Here is a 25,083-nt window from a genome sequence, read left to right on the forward strand (position 1 = left end):
AAACGTGTATCATTCAGAGAAGATCACAGTAGACCAAATCACGACGCGTTTTTACCGCAATATCTAAACTGTGGATTTCTATATAACATTTTCTATGGAAAATTTGGAGATGCAAAATTGTATATAATATGCAAAAATATATGAAATATTCGAAGCATAATGCCTTTATAATGTTTTATGGACAAAACGGCTTTTTATCCGAATTCTGGTTTTTTAATTATATTCGTAAAAATATGAATTTGCATTAATACATACAGTCTAGCCATCTCCCACCATTAGGGATACGAAGGACGAGGAGTGTCTGTCTTTTTTATCAATAAATTGGCAAAAATTTGTTTACGTTTGTTTCTCGTTTTATTTATTCGAATCTCGATAGAAGTAAATACGAACGTGTGCACAGGCTCGTGGTAGTCTTACAACGTAAAATTGTACGATTTCACGCGCTCGATCGAAACGCACACGCATTGTTCGCATCGCAAATGCACGTTTTGTCGAAATAACGTGAAAAGCTATTTTTATGCTGCGCAACGTTTTATTATACGTCTCGTTTCAACGTTTCACGTCCGACTCTCGATTCGGGATCGCGTATTCTTGCTTTCCGCAATCGGTTCTACTATACATATTATTCACTACTTATCCGTTACTACCATCATTGTCATCGTTTATCGGCTGACCATCGATGATTCACGATTCGAACGAACAAACGAAAAAGTTTACATCCGAAATCAAAACGATTTCATCGAATCGCTGATTCGACGGACGAGAAAGGAATTTCTTCGCCGAAGGCTATTTAGTCATCTACTATTGTCATTTGAATTTTTAACGATCGGTGGGTTCGCTGATGGTCAATGTTCGTTATACGTATACATATACAATAATATACATACATATTGTCTTGCGTATGTTTTCGAATTTCAAAGCGTACGTGGAGCTCAGTCTTCTTTTCTCTTTCTAAGCTTGCCTTCTGTCTGAATAGTTTTAGATACAAGATCCACGCAAGCTCCCAACGAGGCGCCGTTGGTCGTCTCGCCTTCCGCAGTATCGACGATTTTCCCCAGCGTCATGATGTAACTACACGCGATCCTTAGCACGGATAGCTTCGACAGCTTTTGATTGTGGGAATACGCGGGAATAGCACGCCTAAGCGTATCGAATGCAGCGCTTATAGTATGCACCCTTGTCCGTTCTCTGGCGTTTGCTTCTATTCTCCTTTCGCGTGTCATGTTTTTATAGTTTCTCTGTTGTCCCGCTGTTGGATGTTGCCTCGTCTGACTACTCTGCACGCTCGTCATCGTAGTCGTCGGTGTGCTTACCACCGCTGTTATCATCGCGGCCGTTGTCCCTGTCGTCGAGCAAGAATTACCGTTGTTCGAGCAGGATCGATGAATTTGTTGATGGTGAGACGACTGAGATGAAGACGACGAAGCCGACGACGACGACGAGGACGATGCCGATGATAACGACGAAGAAGAGGAGGTAGAAGACGAAGACGACGTTGAGGACAACGACGAAGACGACGATGACGACGACGACGACGATAACAGAGACGAAGACAATGACGAGGCAGTCAAAACGTTCGTACGTTCTACGGGATACGAGCAGGTTTTCTCGTAGTTACCGTTTACCGCTGGATGCGAAGGTACTCTGGCGGTTACATCGCCTCTCAGCACGAGTGACAGAGGTTCCTCTTGTAATCTCGGATGCGCGATCGAAGAAAGTGTCATAGACGATGATGTTATGGCTGTATCGGACGTAGAAATTGCACACGAGATGGTAGCGTTGTCAAATTTTTGACGAGATTGTTCTCGCTTCTCAGCTCGTGGTGTACGCGTTTGCGTCGATTGTCGTACTCCGCTGGGTGAACTGTCCCGACTTTGCGATTCTTTGGTGTCTTCGCACGTATCACCGTCGTCGGAATCGTGGCTACCTTGTCGAACGTTGTCGTTACCGTTGCCGCGATCACGGTCGTTGGTTTGACAATAACGTTGGTGGTATCGGTGACGATGATGATGGTGATGGTGATGATGATGATGATGATGGTTGATTCGATTTGAAACGTGAATCGTTGGCGATGGCACGTTCGTTAGCAAGGAAAAAACACAGGTTGTTGGTTGGTTAGCCGTAGATCTCTCTGCGGTTGTAATCGGTAAAGAAAGTTTCGCATCGATGCTCTTGCTGCTGGTATAGCTCCATGGTCGAAACGGGCTCGGTGATCGAAGCGTTCTGGTCGACTCCTCGTCCGGTACGATCTCTTCCTCGATTCGTTGGAACCTTCGTTTTTTCAACGGGGCTGGATTTGGTTCGTGAATTTTCCGTGGTTCCGCCAACTTTCTTTTATTTTTCAACGATATCGGCGTTACTTGCACTTCTAGGCTATCCTCCGAGGCGCTTGGCGAGCGTAGGTCGGATATGTCGTCCTCGTCTCCGCCGCTACAGAAGCCGGCATCCCTGTCGGAGCTGGACATCGCACCGACTGAAATGAAAAACAGATAGCAACATTTTGTAAGAGTTACACAAGAGTTTGCGGTTGAATTACGCCGATCGACTACGCCTTCTAATTTACCATCTTAAACTGCTTGGAAGAGAAAATGATTTTCCTATTTAGTGATATCTCGTGGAAGAGATATTTTGTTTCTTCTCGTCTCGTATTTCGCCTAGTCTAGTTTTGTCAATCTCTGAAATGAGACGATTGTACGCATTTCCAAGTTCGGTATGTCATTCAGTCAGTCACACAAGTTATGTACAAGTCGGTATACATTGGCAGCTCTTTTAACGTTATACGTAGTACGCGCGAGCTCCTTTTTTTCTCTTTTCGTTTCGTTTCGTTCTCTGTGTCCGCTTCATGCGCATTTACTTAAGTATTAGGTTGTCCGAAAAGTTTCTTTCGTTTTATATTGTTTTATCGAATTACATATGATCCATTTTGTAATAATAGAACAAAAAGAATCTTGTAGTAATAATGTTTATTTATTATTTCCTTACAAAACGAAAGAAGCATTTTTTATTTGCATTATATGTTTCGCCTCTTCGATAAAAAACTGTTTAATCGTCGACCTATGTATCGATAGCTACGTTGTATGTTATACCAGTTATACGCGTTACTCTTCTGGTTCGGCATTGTCTTTGTTAATTTACGCATCGTAAGAATAAAATGACGCGGAAGAGAAAATGCTACAAAAGATTTCCTCCGTTCACCGGATATTCGTGGTTTCCTATTCGCGCATGATTTTCCACTTTCCATCGATATATGTTCACATCGTGTCTTAATAGTTAAATAATACTTCACAACCAAGCTATAACGAAAGATATGTAGCGGCACAATTAGTGTTAGTGGACAATTCAAATCATGTTGTTGTTTTGCTTCGGAGTATCAAGACCGTCAAAATACAAGTAATGCAAGAACAAATAAACTCCGGGCAAAACAATGTCGCCTACATGCAACCGTCGAGTAAAGACGAATTCGAATTTTCCGACTCTCCTCCGACCAGTATAAATAAACAGACGCGAGCGCGGGCGAGATAGTATCAAGTCAGTATCATTAGAGATCGACAGTGCTTAACGAGTATCTCCGCGACAAATTATACCGAGTATTTATTTCAAACTATTTGTTGTATTTACGACGCAGTGTACGTCCATTTATTTATTTCAAATATACTCGACGGATTGCGACAGCAAGCGCCGTCTTCATCCGTGTTATTCAAGTATACCTAACACAACCTAATATCCACAGATAGAATGGTAAAGCGATTGGGTCCAACTTTCGAAACGCTTAATATCGGATAGCATAAATTATCGCGCGGAACGTATTACCAAATTACCGAATATTTTAACGAGCGTTGGAAACACGAACGATTATCCTGGATGATTCCATCAAGGATAACACTCTGCGTGTTGGATGATAACAGCTTGCGCACACCTGGTGGCGGTTCGACCGTGTCTTTAAAGGACTTATCGTTACGATAAGATTACCGCTCTTTCCTCTCTCTCTCTCTCTCTCTCGATCTTTCTGTCGTTCACATCAAGCATCTGTCTGGTTTCAATGAACCAACGCTACATAGTCGTAGGAAGTTCGTGTCGCGATTTTTCATCTCTCCATTGGTTTTGCATGCTCTATGCCGACGATTTTCAACCAAATGTGCCGTAAGAACTTTTAAAACACGCGATACCTATTATTTTGTCAGCCGTGCTCACATCCTTTCCCCTAGATTGTCAAATAAAAATGACGATAGCCGTGAGAATGTCCTTTCTTAAACCAAAGCTATGCGATACATGTTCTGGTGTGTCGCATATTTAGTAATTAGCTTATTCGTGCCACGAAAATGGTTCAAAATTGCTGCTGATGACGCGTCAATGTCGTATGAAGCAGTTGATACGAAAAATCAGGACCAGGACTCTTCTATAGGAATCGAACATCTCAGAAAACAATGAAATTTCTCATAATTTCGTTAAAATCACGTAGCATGGATAGATGCGGCAGGAAAGAAGCATAGGGTCGACGTTGTACAGATTTTGCTTCTAGGAGCGAAACGTCGAAAACACGAGAAGAAAAATGATAAGTTACTGTCAGAACTTGGGACGATGCTGGAAGAAGTGTTCGACGCACGACATACGATTGCCCCTAAATTACGTTCGCGAATATCGCGTACTACGCCATGCATCTTTGTCGTCTTGTTCGGCAATTGTTCAAACAGACCGAAATAACATCTGGACATCTGTGTAAACTCGCGCGAAGGCGTACGGTTAACCGCAGACTGGATATCTCCGATCATATTTTCGTCAGGGACGTATGAACGGATAGCCACGTGATGGCGTGATACTTTCGCGGTTTCTTCCCTCTACCGACACTCCCTTGCCAGACGCTCTTTTTCTCCTTTTCGCGTATTCGCGCGTCCTTCGATCCTCCTTCGCCCTTTCTCTTTCTTCTCCTTTTATAACGTTCGCGCATCTTTGCTTTGCATTCTCCATCTGAATTTCGTCGGCCGATTCGTACGAAAATCAATATGCGTCGGCGAACATCGACGACAAGGAAGAAACGATCGAACCTGGAAGACGCGCCGTTACAAACATGTAAAACGCGTGTAATCCTAATGGAAAATCGAAGTTAGGATTAAAGGTAGAAATCGGGTTGAGAACGCGACGATGATTCTAAATTTCATTGCGTCGCTGTTCGAAATTTATGGTTGAACGTAAGTGAGTAGTACGTAGAGCTCTGTCGTTTCATCTCGTGGATGCGCTGGTCGTTTTCTTTCTTCGCGATGCGACCCAACGTCCTAGAAATAGTGAAGCGTAACGTTCGTGGACGCGGCTCTTTGGAAATAAGGCGGAGAAGAAACCGTCGCCAACTTTTGCAGAGATTATAAATAAGCGGCGTGGTCGCATCGAGAGAAGAAGCACTAACGAACATTCAAACGCGTATCAGCCACATGTATATCTAGAGTGTCAATTATTTCGACGACGAGTAATTTGAAATGCAAATCAAATCGGAAGACACAAGATATTCCGACAATAAATGCTACGTTGAATGATTCGCACAATATATACCTAATAGACCGTAAATATGTATGCGTTTGTAGAAAATTTGAAATTACAGAAATACGCCAATTGCACATAATGTGGAAAAATATAGAAAATATGCGAAGCGTAACAACAGTTGCTATGATACTCGGAGGCTGCAGTAAACATCTATTTAGATTTAATTTGTTTAAGTAGGTTTTATAGAAGTATGAATTTGCATAAAAATCTGTACTCTACTTAAATGGGATATTGTTCGTAAGAAGATGCTGCTTCTGACACATGCACAGAGAGAGAGAGAGAGAGAGAGAGAGAGAGAGAGAGAGGAGGAGGAGGAGGAAGAAGGAGAGAAAGAGGCGAAGACTGCGGTCGCCAGATGGTTTTGCGAGAGCAACGTTTAAATCGATTGCGTTGGCGCCGCGTCAACGTTGCGACTTGACTTCACCACTTTTCTTCCACGGCTCCTCCTCCTCCTCCTCCTCCTCCTCCTCTTTCTCCTTTCTTCTTTCAGTCGATCGTTTGATTCAGTTCCGTTCTCAATAGGGTTCGCACTTTACTTGCGTCGTGTTTTTGCAAAATAAGCATGGGATTACCTTCTAGCTGCATTATCCAAATGTTTACTTCACACCCAGTTTCTATCCTCGAAGGTAATCGTGACAACAAACATTCCAAGGTATCGATAGTACATATTTGCGATATCAAATAGTCGTCCGAATCTCTATCGGGGAATATACCGTACCTACAGGGACCGGAAAAAGCATTCGCGCGTATGCTAACTTTCCAACGAAACGTTATTCTTAACGGATTTCACGTTTCATCTTCATACTATCAAATTCGTATAGTTACGTGGTAACGCTACCGATTTATGTAAAAATTAATATACAAACGTCAATATACAAAGTAAATACAGTGGTGTGCAAATACTTTTTCCAGCTACTGTATGTATGCGCACTGCCATATTTTGGTCGCCGAACACTTGCTCTTATCTTGAGCAAAATGATAGGTAGAACGTAGACGCGACTTTTCTGATTAATTTCATTATTTATCCTACTATTTAAGCTACTCGGTCGAATTAAAATGTAGCAGCACGTGAGCTACAGAACAACTCCAATCATATTGTTGGTTTGCCTCGGAATATCAAAATCATTAGGATATACATAATGTAATAATAAACGAATTCCGGCAAAACAATGTCGCTGCTACGCGCGTCAAACAAAGGCGAATTTAAATTTTCCGGTACTCCCCCGACCAGTATAAACACACGAACGCGATCGTAAGAGGACCAATTTTCGATCTCAGTCTCGAGTGATTTTATTAGCGATCTTTCTTTTAACGACCAGTATCGAGCAATCTACGGTTGACTCTGTATTTATAATTATTTCAAATATATTTGACGGTTCAACATCGAGTAATCTTATCATTTCAACTACTACACGACCGACCATCCTCCACAAGAATATGCACGATACTATGCCATGAAGTAAGTTCCATGTATCTAACGTTTGCATGAAATGACGAGATTGTGTAATGTCAAAAATATTTACATTCTAAATTCCACCGACCGTTTAGCCTAAAATAAACGAGTGTCCGATAACTTATGGACAGCAACGTACACGACGATACGATCGACGACAGACGACATCCTTCGAAGTCGTGATGCGTTATCGAGCTCCGAGAAGCATCCTGTGCTATCGAGTCTCTGATTCTTTTTTTCTCTAAGAGGTAGCCTGTAAACTACTATCGTCGTCGATCAGAATCCTTCTGCACCCTGTCGTTTCGTAATGTTTTTCGACCGCGCGAGTTTCCATATACATACGATATCCCGAGGATCGGGAAGAAAGATTAAATGGAAGAAAAGTGGGAGAAACGGAACGGAGAGAGACTTTTCAGAGAATTGGTAGAGTGGCAAATAGTAAGCGGTAAGCAACAAGGTGGCTGGAAAGATCGGTGGTCGCGGGAACGAGGGTAGAGAGCGGGGAACGGGTCCGAGGACGGAAGAGGTCCGGTTCAGGTAGCAGGTGCGACTTTGCGCACAGGTGGGTGGAAAGTTAGACGTTTACCGTAGCATTGGTTCTCTTCTTTTCTACTTGTGCTTACCTGTAACCACGGACAATAGGATATCGATTACACTCGACGATTTACGACTGTGGAGTTTGGTTTAGCCCGGTAATCACGTTTTTGGGACGGTCTTAATTCAAGAAATCCTGTCGTTGACCGATCTTCTACGATATTGAAGGGACGAATTTTTTTTTCTCGAAGAGAAGAGAAACAACGAACGATAGTTTACAAAGACATATCTATAAAAGGTCTTCGTTTCGGTCGCTAACTTCGTAAACGCGTTTAAACGCGAGCTACTTGGTTTCTATTTAGGCTCGATGGAACGTTTGTTCGCGCCACCGTTCGTTAAGTCGAGTGGAGACGATCGCCCCGAGAACCGATCGCTCGGTTATTCTTTTCTTTTCTTTTTCCGTATAGTCGGTGTTAGCCCGGGGCAAACGTTACTCGATCGGTTATAAAACACCTTCTTTTGTGTTACTGAGTGAGCGCCCATTATGGTCACGCATATAGGCGGCAATATTCACCACGAGCAATTATTGTTCGTTAACCTGAGCGGAGAAAAGACTTTTTAAAGGGCAAGACGTTAATGAACGCTTCGGCGACGATACCAGAGAATGAGAAAGGAAAAGGGAAGAAAAAGGAGTAGAATGGAAAATAGAGAGGGAAGGAGGATGAAAGAAGTAAATAAAAAAAGTACAGGGGGAAGAAGTAAAGTTCGGAGAAGCGTGGAACAGAAGTGTACAGGGAGATTAGACGGTAAGAAGTTTCAAGTTTGGTCAAGAGGTCGTTTGTTTCGTGCAAGTCGATTCGCCTGCTAGTCGTGTGAGCCAACCCACGCTGGCGCCGCCGCGCCCTATCTCTCTTTCGCATTCTCCTTTTCTATCGACTGTCACTTCTCCCTTCCGCTGTCTTACCGTTTTCCACGGATCGCGTTCTGTCTCAGCTCCCCTTGTAGCGAGGCTATACAATCTTTCTCCTCCGCGAAGTCGGTTTCACAGCCGCATGACTCGGTGCTGCTGGTGCTCAAGCACTCGATCTCTCGCTCGGAGACGACTGGCGCCGTTCATAATGATAATTATCGTTCTTCGCGACTCCCACCACGGACAGACTATCAATCGACCGAACGACGACCACCACAATAACAACGACATTCGTATTGCGTTAACGTTTACGATCCTCCTCGTGCTAAGTATCCGGAACGATATGATAAATATCGGAGCGTCGACGAAAACCAAGTTGGAGGAGTTTAAATATTCGCATCGATATTTCTACGTGATCGTGGACGATGGTAAATGAAATTGAAATTAGTCGATTGTAAAAAATCGTGAAATTGATCGAGAGATAGTGATCGCGCGAATAAAACCGAGCGCTAACCCGCAACGGGTTAAAGGGACCGTGTCGATGATCGGCGTTAATCAGCGGGAACGCTGCATCGGGATTAAGCTGTATTTTGAAAGAGATAGTCACCTTTCATCAAAGCCGACAATTCGGAGGCCGATTCCACAACGTGATTGGTCATTTTGGTGGGTAATTGGAGACACGAAGGCGCGTTAGAGCGCACGTTGAGCACCGTCTTCTTTGTTCTTGATCACCACACGCGCATTACTTCACCCGTTCATGCACTACTTTTTTTTTTTTGTAGTGGATCCTACGAGCACGTGCCGCGAATAGGTACACGGGTTACCGCGTAATCGCGTTGCACGCTTCGCGTCTTTCTTTCCTCGCCTTGTTGCTTCAACAATTTCTTCTCTCTTCCTTCTCAAGTTTTCCCGCTATCGCTTTCGCTTTCTTTCTCTTCTTCCAACACTTTCTACGAGTCTGTGCGCTCAAATTTCGTCGCGTTCTTACGAACAACCATCGAAAGATATCGGAATCACGGAGGAAAAAAGAAAATCACGATCACGATTTTATTCGCGTACGTTGGTACGAAGTTGGTTCGAGTCCAAAAACCGAAAAAGACAATTGCTATAGCGGAACGCGTCCTTACTCGAGCGCGGTCGACGACGTACTAACTCTCCTCGTGCGTTCGAGCCTCTTTCATCTCACGCGCGTACGATGGAGTCCCAACTGGTCTGCCTGCAGTGACTTTGCTGCCTCTAACGTTACCACCACTACCACTACTACCACTACTACTACTACATTACTACATTACTACTACTACCACTACCATTTCCATTGCACACCACCACTGGTATCGATACCATCGATTCTACGGATACCATCACCACTACCAACGCACCGGACGTTGTTCCTTTTTCAGCCTCCGCACCACTTTGCTCCCTCCGAGAATGTATCGCGTGTATCGACTTTAGCACCAATACTGGCGCGCGGAGGCGCCCGAAAGTCGAGTAAGCATCGTCTCGCCGCGCTTGGAAACTCGATCGGATCACACGACACGGATGAGTTTCGAGCACGGTATTCAGTTTGCGATTCAACGGGGTCAAGCATCTCGCTATAAGGAGTATCCCACACTAGTAGCGTTATCGTCGACGACGATGAGCGATGGTGGTAGTAGGAACAGCGATGTCACGGTGCTGGTGTCGGTACTACAGGTACTGGTGTTGGCGCTGACGTTGGTGACGATGGCAGGCGAAACAAACGGGGAAGAGGTGTACGGCTCGCATTGTTGGCGGCAAGAGGCAGCGGGGGCCGACAGAACGGCGCCAGCCGGCCGAGAGTTTGACTCGGTTTCTCCGTGCGTCGTGTCGCGCCATGCCGCGCCGTCCATCTTTCTTCCCGGCCTCTCCTCTCCTCTCCTCTCCTCTCCTTTCTGCCCCATGCCTCACCTCATCACACCGGTCTCGCTCTTTCTTCCCTTCTCGTGGCCGTCTCGTGCCTTTCCTTTTGCGCTCCTTCGATTCCTTCCTCCTCTCTCGCACTCGATCTTTCGTTGCCGCGCAAATGTTTCAAACATCGTCGACTCGATTTCGAGTCAACCACCCGCGGCGGATCGTAATGCCGCGCCGGTGTCGCGGTGCTACGCATGCGAAAGAAACGCGAGCCTACGAGACTCCGGTTTGTCGGCCACCGTTTACGACCGAGAATCTCTCTTCAGTGTTTAGCGGAAACCTACGTACCTACCTACCTACCTCTACCTACCTACCTACCTACCTACCTATCTACCTACCTACCTATTTCTGCCTACCAATCTACCTACCTACCTACCTACCTACCTACCTACCCACCCACCCACCTACCTACCTATCTACCATTCTTACAGTCTTTCAAACATATTACCTTTCCTTCTTCGTTTCCTATCTTTGCTCCATTTTTGAAATCTATCTGATAGAGCCTAACCGTGGTTACATTAACCACGAATCGTGAATCTTGGGCGCGGCGAAACGATTCTCTTGGTTGCTCTTTTCAGATCGTTTCGACGTATCTTTGTTTTCCAACTTCTTCTTGGTACCAGTTGCCGTCTTGTTATTTCTGTTCGAACAAATGGTTTTTACGAGGGTAATCGGCAAAAATGGCAGAAGGTCGTCTCGGGTTTCTACCGTTGTTCGGACATTTACGACTCGAAAAATCCCAGTTTCTCCTTTATCGTGCAGGGTACGCTCGGTATGACCGGGATGTGTCATACGGGCGTATGTTCGCCATCTGTTTGAACCGCGAGGTCTTAATCCCTGTTTCGACTCGACACGGGTGGTATTCGTCGACGCGGTGATCGGACGATTGTGTCGCACGTGCGTTCTAATCCAACCGTACGTGTATATGTAGGTACCATAGCTAATCGCAACTTTTGGTCGGGTTCTTCGCTGTTCGACGACGCTGTAACGAAACGCGTGAAATCGAATCGATCGTTGCGCGATCGATACACCTGATAACGCGTACCAATCGAGAGATACCGTAGCCGCTATCACGCGTTGCAACTGTTCTCGAACGGATCTGAGTAAACCAGTAATCGCATTCTATCGCGAATCACTCGTTGTTCCACGATACCGTTTTCGCGACGAGCGATCGTGAATCGTGCGACAACTTCCGTCGCTTTCGAGATTTGCTACCCTGCGCAAATGATCCTTGATCCCGTTGCGATTCTCGAATTTTTATGCTTCGATTTTTTATCTCGCGCGAACGAAAAGAGTCATAATGTTCTAAAGAAACGTTTAACGCGAGATCGAAGAGAAAAATCACGCACAACGATAAGAGGCACTTGTAACGTTAGAAAAATGCAATTACGTCAAAATTGTTCGGAAAAATGCGCTAGCGTTAAGAAGATATACAAACGATTCGCCGCGTGGCGTGAAAATCCAAAGTGCGAGTCATCTTTGATTACGGTTGCATCGTTATAAAATTGGCCGTTCGATTCAACGATTGCTTCCTACGTGAACTCGGATTCGGCACATTCGTAAGCAGGCGTTGGCATACAAGTTTCGAAGGTTTCCACGTAGGTAAGATTTCATGAAAAGGTTGAGTCTTGAGAAAAAGGACCGAGGGAACCCCTGGTGCGAACGTGTTCGTATGATATCTGCGAAACATATGCGCGGATAGGGGTGCCTTAAGGGTATTAAAGAGAGAGAGGACGACGAAACTGGCGGACCATCCGATTTGTCGGGATACGTGTGTCTACCAGATGTGACGAAAAAGGCCAAGGAAATTCCCAAGGGCACCGACCGCCGTCCTCGCGAGACGAGCGTATTCGACCGAGTTCTATCGTTCGATCTGCCTTACCGAATCTGTCAGGAACCATCGGCAACGACGTTTCATCCTTTCTCTCTTTCCCTTATTTTCCAATAGTTGGAATTCTTCTTCTCCTCCTGTTTCTACTCTTCGTCCTGTCCATGTCGTCCGACGTATTCGTCGGAAGAATGCGATCGCGAGATGTGCGAATCGGAACGAGGGTACATCGCTCGAAAGAATTGGGAGACGAACACCGTGGAGCTGACGCGATCGACGGTGGCGTTCCGCGCGTGTATGCGGTAGTAACCTGTCGGGCAAGTTTGGCAACGGTCTTCTCTTTTCCGAGGGCGAGTTGCGATTTGTCAGTATCCCCACTGTCGTAAGTAGCGGCGCATGCACCTGCCGTTGCTCTTGCTTCTCGACTATCAGTCGCACGCTGATACATAGTAATAATAACAATACTAATTCATTTGATTTTGCCCTCGCGGCCGAGGAATACGATCTGCTTGCAATTTTCCCAACCATACGCTTCCACGTCCGATCTTCTCACTTATCCTTCTGACGCTTTATTCGTACGCTATCATTAACCCAGTTACTATACAACGCACTAAGAGTCTACGCTAGAAGTTATTTTCTAAAACTATCATTTCCGTCAGCCCTCTAATCGCATCTTCCAATCTTTGTTACTTCTTCCACAACTTGTTCCGTTATCTTTTTCTTTGCTTATTCTTTCCATCTTAACCGCTAATATACGATACAAATCTTACTTCTTAATCGTTGCGATGAAGCAACGATCGCAAATCGAAAGTCCGTATTTTAATAGTTTTACCGGCTTAGATACTCGTTTGGACGACTTTCGCGATTATTCGTTTCGCGATGTACGTACGCGGACACGCGTTTACGAGGAAACATATAAACGACGTCATAGTAACATGTGTGGCGTTTATGTGCGTGTACGTGTGTGCGTACTTTATAATCTCTAAATATTTGATGGGCGGACCGTGCGGCTGCGTTCCCATCTGCGCCAGTGTCAGCTTCAATTATTAAAGCTTTGCCATATGTCCTTGCTCTTCCCTACCCCTTGCTCATCCCTCTTTCTCTCTTTCTCTTATCCCCCCTCCGTCTATTCGTGGCTGTATGTATGCGCGTGTTCGCGAAGCATGCGCTCGCAGTCCTGTTTCGTTTTGTCTTCCTCCTCCCTTGATTCCCTCAGTCGATAGTCACGTTTTACGCCTGTTGCGAATCCGTATCGTTGACTCGAATCACAAAAGCGCGTAATTGCGCGAACGACCAACGCATATGGATTTCCCCATACGTATATACGTACGTACTTATATGTATATGTATATGTATATGATAAGTCTTTCGTCCCTGGATCGGTATACGTTCTTGAAAATCCAATTCAAACTCTGTCGGATAACAACGAGAGGAAATAGGTAAAAATCGTACTAATGGGCAATATCGAACGCTCCTTGTTCTATGATCGGTCGAACGGTTAATTTCCTACAGAACTTTCGTCGCAGAGGTATTCCTTAGCCGATGGCATGCGATTTTATCGTTTCATTGCCAATTAGCCTGAATTTAGAATACGCGAATCGATAACACGAGTTCCCCACCGATAGATCGCCTTTTGCCTCTCGAAGCGAACGATCGGGGGATCAGGCCCGATCAGTCCCGAATTTAGATTTAGGATCGTTGATTACTTCGTGCTGTTCAGCGCGGAATTAGTTACGTTCAAGAACGGTCGATCCATTTTCAAACATGATTTTTTCCGAAAACTAACTCCGAGACGAACGAACTTCAACGACGAATCATCCAATGGCCACTTGTACGCGTTATTCGAATCTTATATTCGTCATTACGCTGTTCATACACTTATTATTAAACTGCTTACGCGAGAGAACGTTCCACGTTAGAGATAGAATACACGTGTGCGCGGTATACGTATAAGGCTACCTGGAGACAGTAAACGAAAAACGTGAATAACATTCGATTGGAAACGTCGATCGTTTCGCTCGATTATCTCCGAGTTATTTCCGATGAGTGGCTCTTTCTCACGATTCGAACGAGTTTCTCTGCGAGTCAAGGTTCGGAATATTTACGCTGGATCGTTGTCGATGGGTGGAGCGCAGGCAGGTGGCGATCATTCCGGCTCTGCGAGCCGTGGCCGTGGACGCAGCGAGGAACGCCACTGTCGGGCCGCGCGTGTCATCGGTAGGCCGAATTATTTCGCGAGGATCGCGTGGTTCTTCGCACCTGCCGCTGTCAACCGTGAGAAGACGAGAGTGTTCGTCCCGTCGATGACTCGACTCGACTCGACTCGACTCGATCGGTCGATCGATCCCATTCGACATTCGCACGTCGATTTCATCGTTCTCGATCAATTTCGCTTGACTTTCGTTTCTTCTCTTTTCGCGATCCTCCCCAACGCATGAAACTTTGACTCGATATCTTAGCTCGGAGTTAATTGACACCTCTGTCGCAGCTGGACAGCTAATTTCGCTGTAGCATCATCGCCGAAGACGAAGAGGCGATAACGTTCACGTTTACTTTTTGTCGGCTATCAGGCCGTATCCGCCGTATCCGTTTCTGTCGCGTTTCGGAACAGACATTCAAAGGTCTTCGTTCGTCTTTGGAATCCGTATGAATGACGCGTGCACCTACGTTATTGCTCAAACGCTATGTGAACGCTTGCTGCTTACTTCTGACGGAATGTAATATTTATTTATTTGTTTGTTGTTTACCGCCTGTACATTCTGTGCTATATAACGATTAGCGTGAAAGTAGAGAAAGTAGAATACGCCTGAAGGTGTTGGAAAAGGAGAAGAAGCTGATCTTGTCGCAATACGAATTTACGTCTGTAATGAGGCTATTATATGTATTACGTTATACAATTATGTTGCCCGCAGCGGGTTGGGTGAAATTCTTGCCAGAGAAGGGGACAGTGTATAATAGTGAGCGGAGAAATCCGAAGACCGAATTGCGTTAAAATTTCGGGGCAGTTTATTAAGCCGTTTGGTGTTTTATGTCCAAGGATAGGTCGTCGATAGCAGACGTCGACGATCAGGTATCCATAAATTTAAAGGGTTTAACACTACGACTGATTGACCAACAAACTGAGGTATATTCTGGTCGAAAGGACGATAGCAAGTAAGAATATGGTCTGTGACAGTGATATTTATACGAAAATATCGATGAGCGTTAACCGTTCTCCATCAACGGTTACTCGAGCATGGTGTTGGGAAAAACCCGTTTTCCCGTGTTTTATAGCCATGAGCAATAGTCCTAAGAAATTTCTCGATTTTTAAAATGTTTGTAACGGTGGAGCGTAAAAAATGGTAAATATTATGGAGGTTTCTTAGGATTATTATGGGCCTGAGTCTTGACAGCTGGTGTCCATCTTGATCGAGGGATGGATTATGTTTTATAATAAAATTACGGATATAATAGCTGTTGTTATTTGTTATTACTGATTTTGTTTGTCATCTGAGATCTTGAGATAGCCTTTTCTTTGTACTGATTGTATTTATTTTAAGAATAACTAAAATATTTTGTCGGCCGGTCAAATTGACCGCTCGCGGTACGCAAGGCAAAATACAAATTTTTCTTAGAAAATGAAAGAGCAAGCTAACAATAATTATCGAAAAATATATTGTATGCATGTTTTAGGAAAAGTCCGAAATTATGAAGCTATATGACAACGTTTGAATATGGTTAAATTTGTATAGAAGTTCGAGAGCGGTCAATTTGACCGGCGCTGGTAGGTTTGGTATTAATAGCTGAGAACAATCGTGTTCATCGAAGGACATGGGACGATCCAAAACGCGTGCCGCTAATATTGTTTCAAAATTGCAGATAAGAAGATCTAAGATCGTTTATGATAAAATGAAATTGATAAAATCATCGATCGAACGATAACATTGAATTAAGAGTCAGATGAATTCTTTTGATCGATAGAATTGAACGATAAAGAGCGGCGTGATAAAATTTACTCTTGTAAATTAGTATGCAACGAAGAAATTGGAATCTGCGAGCGTCGAACATTATGCGGCAGATTTACTCTTTAAGAGGTTCGTTATTCTCAGCGCGTTTGAGTGTCAAATTATACGTACGATAGGAAGGAAGATTCTCGTAAATTGGTAAAAAGGCTACCGTGATTCTAGCAATAATATTTAAAATTGATGAGCACTCTGACGAATTTTCTGTTTTTTTTTTACCATTTAATCAAACCATTTGTGCTTCATACGATATATACGTTATGAATAAATTTCTTTAAATGGCTTTATTTATGCCTTCAAGGTTCTGAGGTAAGCGCTGAGCTGTTCGACTCATTCCTCTTGCCAGAAGGTTCGTCACCTCCCCCACTCCTTGGCCAGATCCTTCCAGGGCATTCTTATCATCTTACACGCGCTGTAGAGCACTGTGACGTCGGGTCATCGGCTACACGTGCGTTCCTGGGAACTTCGAAACTGTAACGTTCGCGTCTCTTAGAATTTGTCAACCAAAACTTTGCACACATTGCACACATCTGTGACAGAGCTCGTCGGCAAACCAAAATTAATGGCATTGGCAGCCCGATGGCTTTCGAAAGGCCTTGATAGGTGCAGTTGCTCCTACGGAGTTCCGGAAAAAGTTCGTGAGTGTTAGTCTTAACTTGCCATTGTCTCGTACGTGTATCTTAATCGTAAGCACTGTTATTAGAAATCGATCGAAGGTGCCCACGTATTCACGAGTTGCGGTGTATGCACGTGGTTTCGAAGGCTCCGCGTCGTAACTCGTAGCCGTTCGAATCCGAAGGGACATCGACGAAAACTCGGATCGGATAATCGTCCTTTAAACGCTTTCTCGAGGTTCGAGACACGGTCTCGCTCGATTGGTTCGGAGCGAAACGAAGAGGCGGAGGATTTCTGAAATTGCTTGACGAACGCTGCGAACGTAAACGGTAGCAGAGTGAAGATTCGCAAGAAAAACTAAGGACAAGAACAAGACAAGGAGATGGGAAGACGCGGAGTTTCGACGATTCGAACAGGGGGTTGTTGGTATCGAGGTGGAAAGCGAAAAAGTTATGTCGCGGCGGCGACGGAACGCAATGCAGGGAAAGAGCATTGCCGGAACTCAACAGGTGGGTCGATCGAGAATGGGATGAGTGAGCTGCGGTATAGTATAGAATATAGAAGGTAGAAAAGAAAAGAGAGAAAGACGATGCGACGTTGGTCGGTTACGTACACGTGTGCGTGAGAAGGGGCTGAGGATAGGAGGGCAATGGAGCCCGAGAGCATTCTTAAGCGGCTTTTCTCCGAGCATAGCCGTGCCGTGATCGTATTTCATCTCGCGCGTATGCGGCGTCGTTTATTTCTCACGTTCCGAAGCTGGAGGGCTGCAGCTTCCTGACTTACGATCGTTGAAATATCGCGGTGCTCGCCCTCCCAGCGATGGATATTACAGGCGATCGAAGTTATAAACCAGTTTCTTTAATTTTCCGCGTTAACCAATATTCCGTAAAATGGTCGAGGAATAGATCACTATCCGTCGAGATTCGTCGTTGAAAAGCTTTTAAATAACGCGAATAAAGGAACACGAGGAACGAGGTGCGTGAATTCGACGAGGAGACAGGGAGACGAGTCTCGTTGCGAGCCGATCCGTCCGGTCCAAGCGTTACAGGTGCACGGAGTCTGGGAGCGAACCACTCGTTAAACGTTCTACCGTGCACCTGCCGCACGGCATCATTCATTGCCTTTATTTCTCTACTCTCCTCCGGCACACGCTTCGTCGCCACCGTCCACCCTGCCGCTCTTCACCCTGGCCGTACGCCTCTCCGTTGCACCGATCGTCGTCGACTACATACGTACACCGCGTTCATCGTTTTGCATTCTCCGCACGGACCGCGGCATCCACACCCGGCCAACCTAACTCATCCTCCACCCTGTGTCCCGAATCCTCTTCGTTTTCGTGTTTGTAACGTTAGCCCCATCTCCCCCGTCCTATCTTCGTCGCGTTCCTCGTGCTCGAGATGTCGCGTCACGGCGCTCGCGAAAAACTCTCGACACGCGGTTTCCTGGTCTGTTCGAATATTCTTCGATCGCTACGAAGCAACAGGTTCGTTCTAATGGCAAGGAACATTGCGCTAGGTTTCTAACGCTTGAACGGTTTGAAAATCGGTATTCGTTAGAATAGACGGCAGGAAGGAAGGATGAGTGGAACAGGTGCAAGAGAAAATGCGGATGGGTTTAAGGTATCGGTTACAAAGCTCAGCAAGAGTCGACTGTTTGCGAGCCCGAGTCGCATCAAGACTGTATTCTTCGTCGAGGAAAATTTACGAATGCTAAGAGCGCGGGTGGTGCCAGGGCGTGAGCGAGCGTAACGAGTTCCTTGGCGCAGGTTTGATTTATGCCAGGTCGTAAGGAAAGAAAGCGACCCCTCACCTGCCGAGAGCTATTCGCCGACCGACGGTGTTCCAACCTAACGATGACCTGACGTTTTTCTTCCCTTCGCTCTATGTTTTCCAAACGATGTACGTTCGATCTCGACTGGCCGATTCCTTTTTTGTTGCCCGTGTGGCGTAGCTACGGTATAGCGACTGTCGTGTCCTTGACGGAAAGCACCAAGAAGCATCGTGAAGCATCAAGAAGCATCAAGCAGCATCGTGAAGCATCGTGAAGCATCGAGAATCATCGAACGGGGAAAATCGTATTCTCGATTGAGTATTTCGGAGAGCCTTAACCCGTCACCAACTATACAGGTGTCGTTGGACCGCTCGAGGTAATAATGCCGGTATAACCGAACAACCCAGGTGGTAGAGGAATTGTATAGGATGACACCGATACTCCAAATACGGCAGACGACCAACAGAGTCATTGTTCACGCTGTAACCGATACCCTCAGCTTCCGAGAACGGGTCGATCTTCTTTACCTGTACTTACTTCTGTCCGGGTAATTACCTGGCCTTTGCCCGCATCTTCGTCTTTGTATCCTGACGCGCCCACGTGATGCTCGGCATTCTTCGTCTCACGCTATTCGTTCCTCGATTCGCCTCGTACGTTTTTGGCAAACGACAACGTGGAAAGACACAGCGATCGAAACTGCAGGGGAACGCGCGCAAACAATCGTCTTTATCGTCGTAACTATGAAACGAGATATGTAAGTACAATTTATCAATGCGAAGTTAAGACAGTCTTTCGCCTCGTAGGCGCTTGCCAGAGTTTGCAGTGTGCGCGAGCGAGAGGACAAAAGAGAGAAAGGGAAAGAAGAGAGAGAGAGAAAGAGAGACGGAGCGTTGCGTCCGTATGTCGTGCGTCGTGCAACTCATGCATCGTGTGTGTAATAGTGTGCTCTCATGGTCGAACGAAGAGCGGTGCTACGCTATAAAGATCACGAGGCGCGACATCTGGCGCCACATGGTCGTTTAAAAGCTGTCGCATTCACGTAATCGGCCAGCGCGATGGTTCTGAGCTGCTCGCGATATTTGCTATGTACATATTAACAGTAACTTTTCTTTGCGCTGTGGAAACATTTGCGATTACACACGTGATTAGGCGTCTTCGAGGCATCGACGGAATTTGACTTACGACTCGTATCGCACGTTACGTGGAAGCCCGTTACCGCGTTTGCGGCGAGTCTGGCGGAAGAATCCGTGCAGATCGGAACCACGACGATTCGCTAACGTTATTTTGGATATGCGAGAAAGTCGAAGCTTTCGCTCGCACGGCGAATCGCGTAAATACACCCGCGATGGTCGTTTAGCCTCGAGAGGTCAGATATACACTGGAAAACGAGCATAAGAGAACACGAAAGTATACGATCTCGCGTAGAAAGAAATTGAAAGCACCTGACTATTGGATCGATTATACTCGAGTTAAATGCATGATCGATTAAGTTTTATGTCGTATATTTTATGTGAAACATTTTGAAATTCTACTGCTACTGGTACTATGATACAGCGCTATCGCGATCATATTCGTCAAATTTGAAAAGAACCCACAAATGTACGTAGAAATTGGAAGATATTTAATTGCAAACATATATATACTCAATAATTGCTACACATTACGAATAGCGATCTCAAACATATAACAATGGTTTAATTTAATAACAAATAATGAACGGCCAGAGAACAACGATAGGATATTACAAATATTCTTTCGCGATCATCGATAACTATTTAAATAATCTTGCGAAATACGCTTGTGCTAAATATCTCGCCTATTTTCCACGTGTATTCCCGGATTCGTTTCAAACTTTACCGATATACCTATCGTCAGTGAATTCTCACAAGAGAGCTAATGATATTGCAAAATGTTTCGTATAACGCGCGTCGTGTATTCGTAGGAGATGTGTACAAGTGTTCGGTTGGCTTTCGCGAACCTGCTTGTATACGTACGTACTTGAACGTTTCCCGCTTAGATCGAGAAACCATCGAGGCGAATCGACGGATTCACGAGCGGGACCACGAGGAAAGAGAGATGGAAGTCGAGCCCGTCGAGGAATCGGTTCGGTTCTTTTTCGATGGTGAGATTGGCAAGTTTTCACGATGCTCGATTTCTCTGGTTTCGCCTCCTTTTCCCGTCTTTCCTTTTCCCCGACCGTTCTAATTTCGTGGTAGACACGTGCCCGGATGGAAACAGATGTACCTCGGCAGCGTCGTATAAATACATCGGTGCTCGGCTAACTGGGCGGTCGTGTATCCCCGACGGGGCTGCGAGAGTCGACAACCGTGCCTTTGAATCGATATAGAGTTACCGGTACGACTGGCGCCAGCGTGACTGCGCGATTCCAGCTACTCGGATCGTGTCGCGGCCAGACTCACACCCGTTCTCCGAAACCGTCTACATTCTTTCTTCCCACCGTTCCAGTCGCTCCGATACCGTTCGCATCCTTCTCTTCAAGATTCCCTCAGGAATATCTCTAAGCTACATAATTTCTACGCGTCTCTTACGTGTCGTACTGCGCTTTATTTATTCTTATTCATTCTTATTTATCTGTTTTATTTTGTTATTTCGTTGTTCTCATTCTTTAGCCTGTTTTAGTTTTCCTATTTTTGTCTCTACGCGTGATTTTTAGCCCGGATGAACCGCTAACGCTACTTACTCGGCTATCTGGCAATAATTGTGCTCCAACTTCGTTCGATGTTATTGTACCAAAGAATATTCTCACCCGTTAGATTAAAGCTAGGGTACTCAATGGAGGGTTAAAAGATATCCACAGATTTGGGAATGCTACTAAACCTTCTAAAACTGTGAACGTTCTAGGGTTACGACCCGTACGTTCTCTCGGTTATTTTCCATTTCATTGTATCTTTCTAACGTTCAAAAATACCTTAAATTCTGACAAAATACGAAAATGATGTTACACGCTTTTAAAACGAAACAAATTCCTGTTAAAACGAGGGCAAGTTTGAAATATAGAAATTCGAGGATCCAACAATAAGTTCGATTGCGTTTCGCCCTTTGCGCGTAACGTTCTCGCAATACGGCACGATTTAATATCGCGTTTCTTCTTCTTTTATTTGCGTTTAACGATACCAGTTTCAGAGTCGAAGGATCTTCGACAAGTTTCTCGAGCGAGTCATCGATTATTGCGTGGGTTCGTTTACTCAGTTTCAAAGCGACTCGGCGCGTTACGTGTCAAGTGCAAAACGCAGTTTGCGATGCTAGCATAGCTGCGTTTTACTTTCTTACATTTTATCTTCGGACACGTCGCGGTACGCCGCGTCGCGTCGCGACGTATCGCCGCGCATATCTCGTTCTATTTGACGTTCTTGTAAAGGTGCGTTTAGATCAAGCGAACGAATACTCCTGCTTCCTCCACTTTGAAAGTCTACAAACGGAAGCGTAAACGAGCATTCTTTCGCCATTTGGCAGCGCTCGCCGAATCGGAAATCGAACATGCGAATACGTAAAAAAAGCTTCAAGAATGCTTCAAAAGCGTCGATTCGATTCTTTCAGCCGTGGAAAGAATCGGATATGGTTTCATGGAGGAGCGTTCTTGCCAATGTTTAATTTAAACGACGAGAAGAAACCGGTGACGTGCCATTTCCCAACTATATTCTACGTATAACAAGGATCGTTTTTAGAGATAATTCGATAAAAAAGTTAATTTTCGCACTTCAAGATTTGTTTAAGATCCGCGAACTAAGCTAAATTTACTATTCGAAGATAAGCTGGAAAATGTCACATCCGAATGTTCCAAGAATTCTCCAAGAATGTGCGAAAAATGCCATTGTCGTAAATATGTTTGCGTACGGAATGCTCGATCACTGTTTATGTTAAACGAATGCTGTTGCTCTCGCCGTATGTTCTTGCACGTCTAAACGCGCCTTAACTAGTTTGTTCTTCTTTAAAAGGTTCGTGCGGCACCGTTTCGCGCGTAGAATGGCGAGTACGCGTGAATTCTCGAAAGGGGAACGGCATGGGGAAGGTGAATACCGCACGCAGATGCGCGACCGACATTATCGGAAGTCTTAATTGGTTTCAGAGTCGAACGGAGCATGTTGTTCGAGCGAGTGCGCGTTCGATAGCTTTTGTAGTTTTTTCTTGGCGCGAGCGGTGAACGGGAGGCGCTATAAAATTGCGTACACCGAAAGAGCAGGTGATCGTGAAAGGGTGGCCGTGTCGCAGGCAACGATCGCGCGACTCGCCTTCTCGTGGAACGAATTGCTGCAACTCAGACTTGCTTGTCAGGTGTTACCATGCCGCGAAATTTATCTCATTTTCGTGGCAGAGTGTATTATTTATTTATTTGTTTATGGACAGTTTCGTAGGATAGAAAAATTCCATCAGTAGAAAAGAAGGGATAGGGAAGAGGTAGGAAAAGTACAGGAAAGATAGTGAAACGTATGATAATAAGAAAGACAAGAGTGATGAGTAACGATCAGGAAGTTTTGATTAAAATTATAAATTCAGATAGAAAAGTTATGAAATCTATATTAGAGGAATCTTAGAGATTTCATAGATCGACTAGACACGCGTATCGATTATATTATACCGATATTTATTATATAATAAGCTCAGAGTTTAACAGCGAGCAATTCCGCATTCTTTCGAAGAGTAAATTTATGGAGACTAATTTTATATCTTGACATCGCGTATAATTCGCCTGTCGACGTAGAATTTGAAGATTCGAACTCCTAACAATATCATCGTAATTGTGGGAATTAAATGGTATAGGGGAAGCACGATGCGTGGCAGCAAATTTTAAGAATTTCTGTTGGACATCCTCAATATCTCGATGCGAGATTCTGAAGCTTTTATGGCGTGTTGTAAAAATAAGGTCGGACGAAGAAGATTCTTAACATTGCTCAAGGTATTAAGTGCTTCTTCGCATAATTAAATATAGGTGATTATTTCTCCTGTGATTAAAACTCATTGAATCGCATTTAGATAAAAATCTGTTTATTTTTATTTTTCCTCGTTGCTATAGTCCTTGCGCTTAGGATGACTTCCAGTTAACAATGACATTGTATTAGATCCATCGCTTATGCTATCTTATATTCCAATCTTTATCCTAGTATATACTACATCGTTTCGCATAATTGTTTCCACTTAAGATCTATCGTACATTCATTTTATCATCTTTTCTCTCCTACCTTTTCATTTACACGAATCAAAAGACGTCTCATTAAAATTACATCAAACATAAAGTCTGTCAAGGTCGTTCTGAATCAATCGCACAGGTAGAAGAGTAGCAATAACGCTAGGAAAAGTCTCGAGATGAGAAAAATCGACACGTGTAGTAGAAATTTAGAATAAAAAAACATACTCGAGGTATCGTTGATAAATAATGTAAAAGGAAGAGGTTCCAAACACGAGCCTCGAGCAACACCCGATCTTCTCCTATCGATCCGGAAACGGGGAAGATGAAGCGGAAACATAGATTTCTGGAAGGTATCGAGAAAGCTCTGCTACGCGCGGTGCGATCGACGAAATCGAGAGCGATGGTTTGATTTCGATTCGCGCCTGTTCTAAGTGTGTCGCGTCGCTATCGTCGATCGATCTGAAACTCGGAGAAAGTTGGGTGTCCGTGTCGCTTCGTCAGGTGCAAATTTCTGACCAAGCCTCGAACAACGGACGCGTCGCGGTCGCTTCGAACGAGGAAATTTCAGAGACAAGCGTTACGACAGGTGGGCGCGAGCTGCAGGTCGAACCTGCCTGGCTGGTGAATGTGTAAGGGTGCCCCGAAACCGGAAGGTGTTCGAGCACGCGAGCTTCGTGTACTTCGTTCCGCGATAATTACTTGGCCGAGCTATTTTGTCCTTGTTGGCCGCGACGACACTTTATCGAAGTAGCTCGCTGCTTCGTAAGTACTTTACTCTGTCGATGTTGGCGCTTAAAAACGCACAACGTGAGTCATAAACGCATGTTCGTGGTTCAGGGGATGAATCTACACCTTCTGAGATAAGTAAAAATTGTCTTATGGACATACGTTGTACGTAGGTTCCTCGGTATTCGAGTTATCAACGATTAAAGAAAATATTCGCGTTGTGGTACACATCACTGCACGGTTTAACATCGAGTTCTGCGCTCGCTCGAAAATACCAGGAATTCTTCGAATAGTTTCAAACCCATTGTTTCTCGATACTCGATCATACGCTTACGATGTTCACTCGCGTTGAGTATCTACACGATAGCTCGTGAACGATCGCCGAACTAAAAATTTAACAGAACGTTTTCCTTAATCATACTTGATCGTTACTCGCAAACCAAAGTATTCGACCGTACGAAGACATTTTTACCTTATTCCTTGGTGTATATTAAGTATGGGATAGCACTCCCGTATAATCTTTGCTATCCACCATTTACATTATCATTTTCGATAACGCAAACGTTTCGTTTCGGGTAAATGGAAAATGACCGCGATTCGAATGGAGTTATTTTCCAAGCAGAGGAACGAACGGTGCTC

At 44.8% G+C, this 25,083-nt stretch overlaps 1 protein-coding gene and 1 long non-coding RNA gene across 4 annotated transcripts in view; one reads left to right on the top strand and one right to left on the bottom strand.

The window, feature by feature from the left end:
* LOC126916854 (uncharacterized) overlaps nucleotides 1-25,083 on the top strand; it is a 31,409-nt gene that overhangs the window by 2,450 nt on the left and 3,876 nt on the right. The window contains exons 2-3 of the long non-coding RNA XR_007710744.1: nucleotides 16,489-17,311; nucleotides 18,318-19,326. This is a non-coding gene — a long non-coding RNA (uncharacterized LOC126916854). The remainder of the gene's footprint in view (nucleotides 1-16,488; nucleotides 17,312-18,317; nucleotides 19,327-25,083) is intronic.
* LOC126916832 (uncharacterized) lies at nucleotides 332-19,257 on the bottom strand. 3 transcript variants are annotated; one of them, XM_050723048.1, is made up of 2 exons: nucleotides 19,128-19,257; nucleotides 332-2,473 (listed from the first exon to the last, which is right to left on the bottom strand). In XM_050723048.1, exon 2 carries the CDS (start codon nucleotides 2,463-2,465, stop codon nucleotides 933-935), a length of 1,533 nt encoding a protein of 510 aa, XP_050579005.1. In that variant the 5' UTR covers nucleotides 2,466-2,473; nucleotides 19,128-19,257; the 3' UTR covers nucleotides 332-932. The 3 variants fall into 3 exon arrangements, with proteins under 3 accessions (XP_050579005.1, XP_050579003.1, XP_050579004.1); XM_050723046.1 differs by lacking the exon at nucleotides 19,128-19,257 and adding an exon at nucleotides 9,037-10,643; XM_050723047.1 differs by lacking the exon at nucleotides 19,128-19,257 and adding an exon at nucleotides 8,484-9,010.

The sequence above is a fragment of the Bombus affinis genome, chromosome 5 (assembly GCF_024516045.1).
Source record: "Bombus affinis isolate iyBomAffi1 chromosome 5, iyBomAffi1.2, whole genome shotgun sequence".
Lineage (NCBI taxonomy): Eukaryota > Metazoa > Arthropoda > Insecta > Hymenoptera > Apidae > Bombus > Bombus affinis.

Excerpts from the sequence above, each read along its gene's own strand:
- LOC126916832 (XM_050723046.1), bottom strand. The coding sequence starts at position 9,088 with ATGACCAATCACGTTGTGGAATCGGCCTCCGAATTGTCGGCTTTGATG. Across the intron at positions 2,474-9,036 it reads ATTGTCGGCTTTGATGAAAG|TCGGTGCGATGTCCAGCTCC; the intron begins GTGACTATCTCT and ends TTTTCATTTCAG.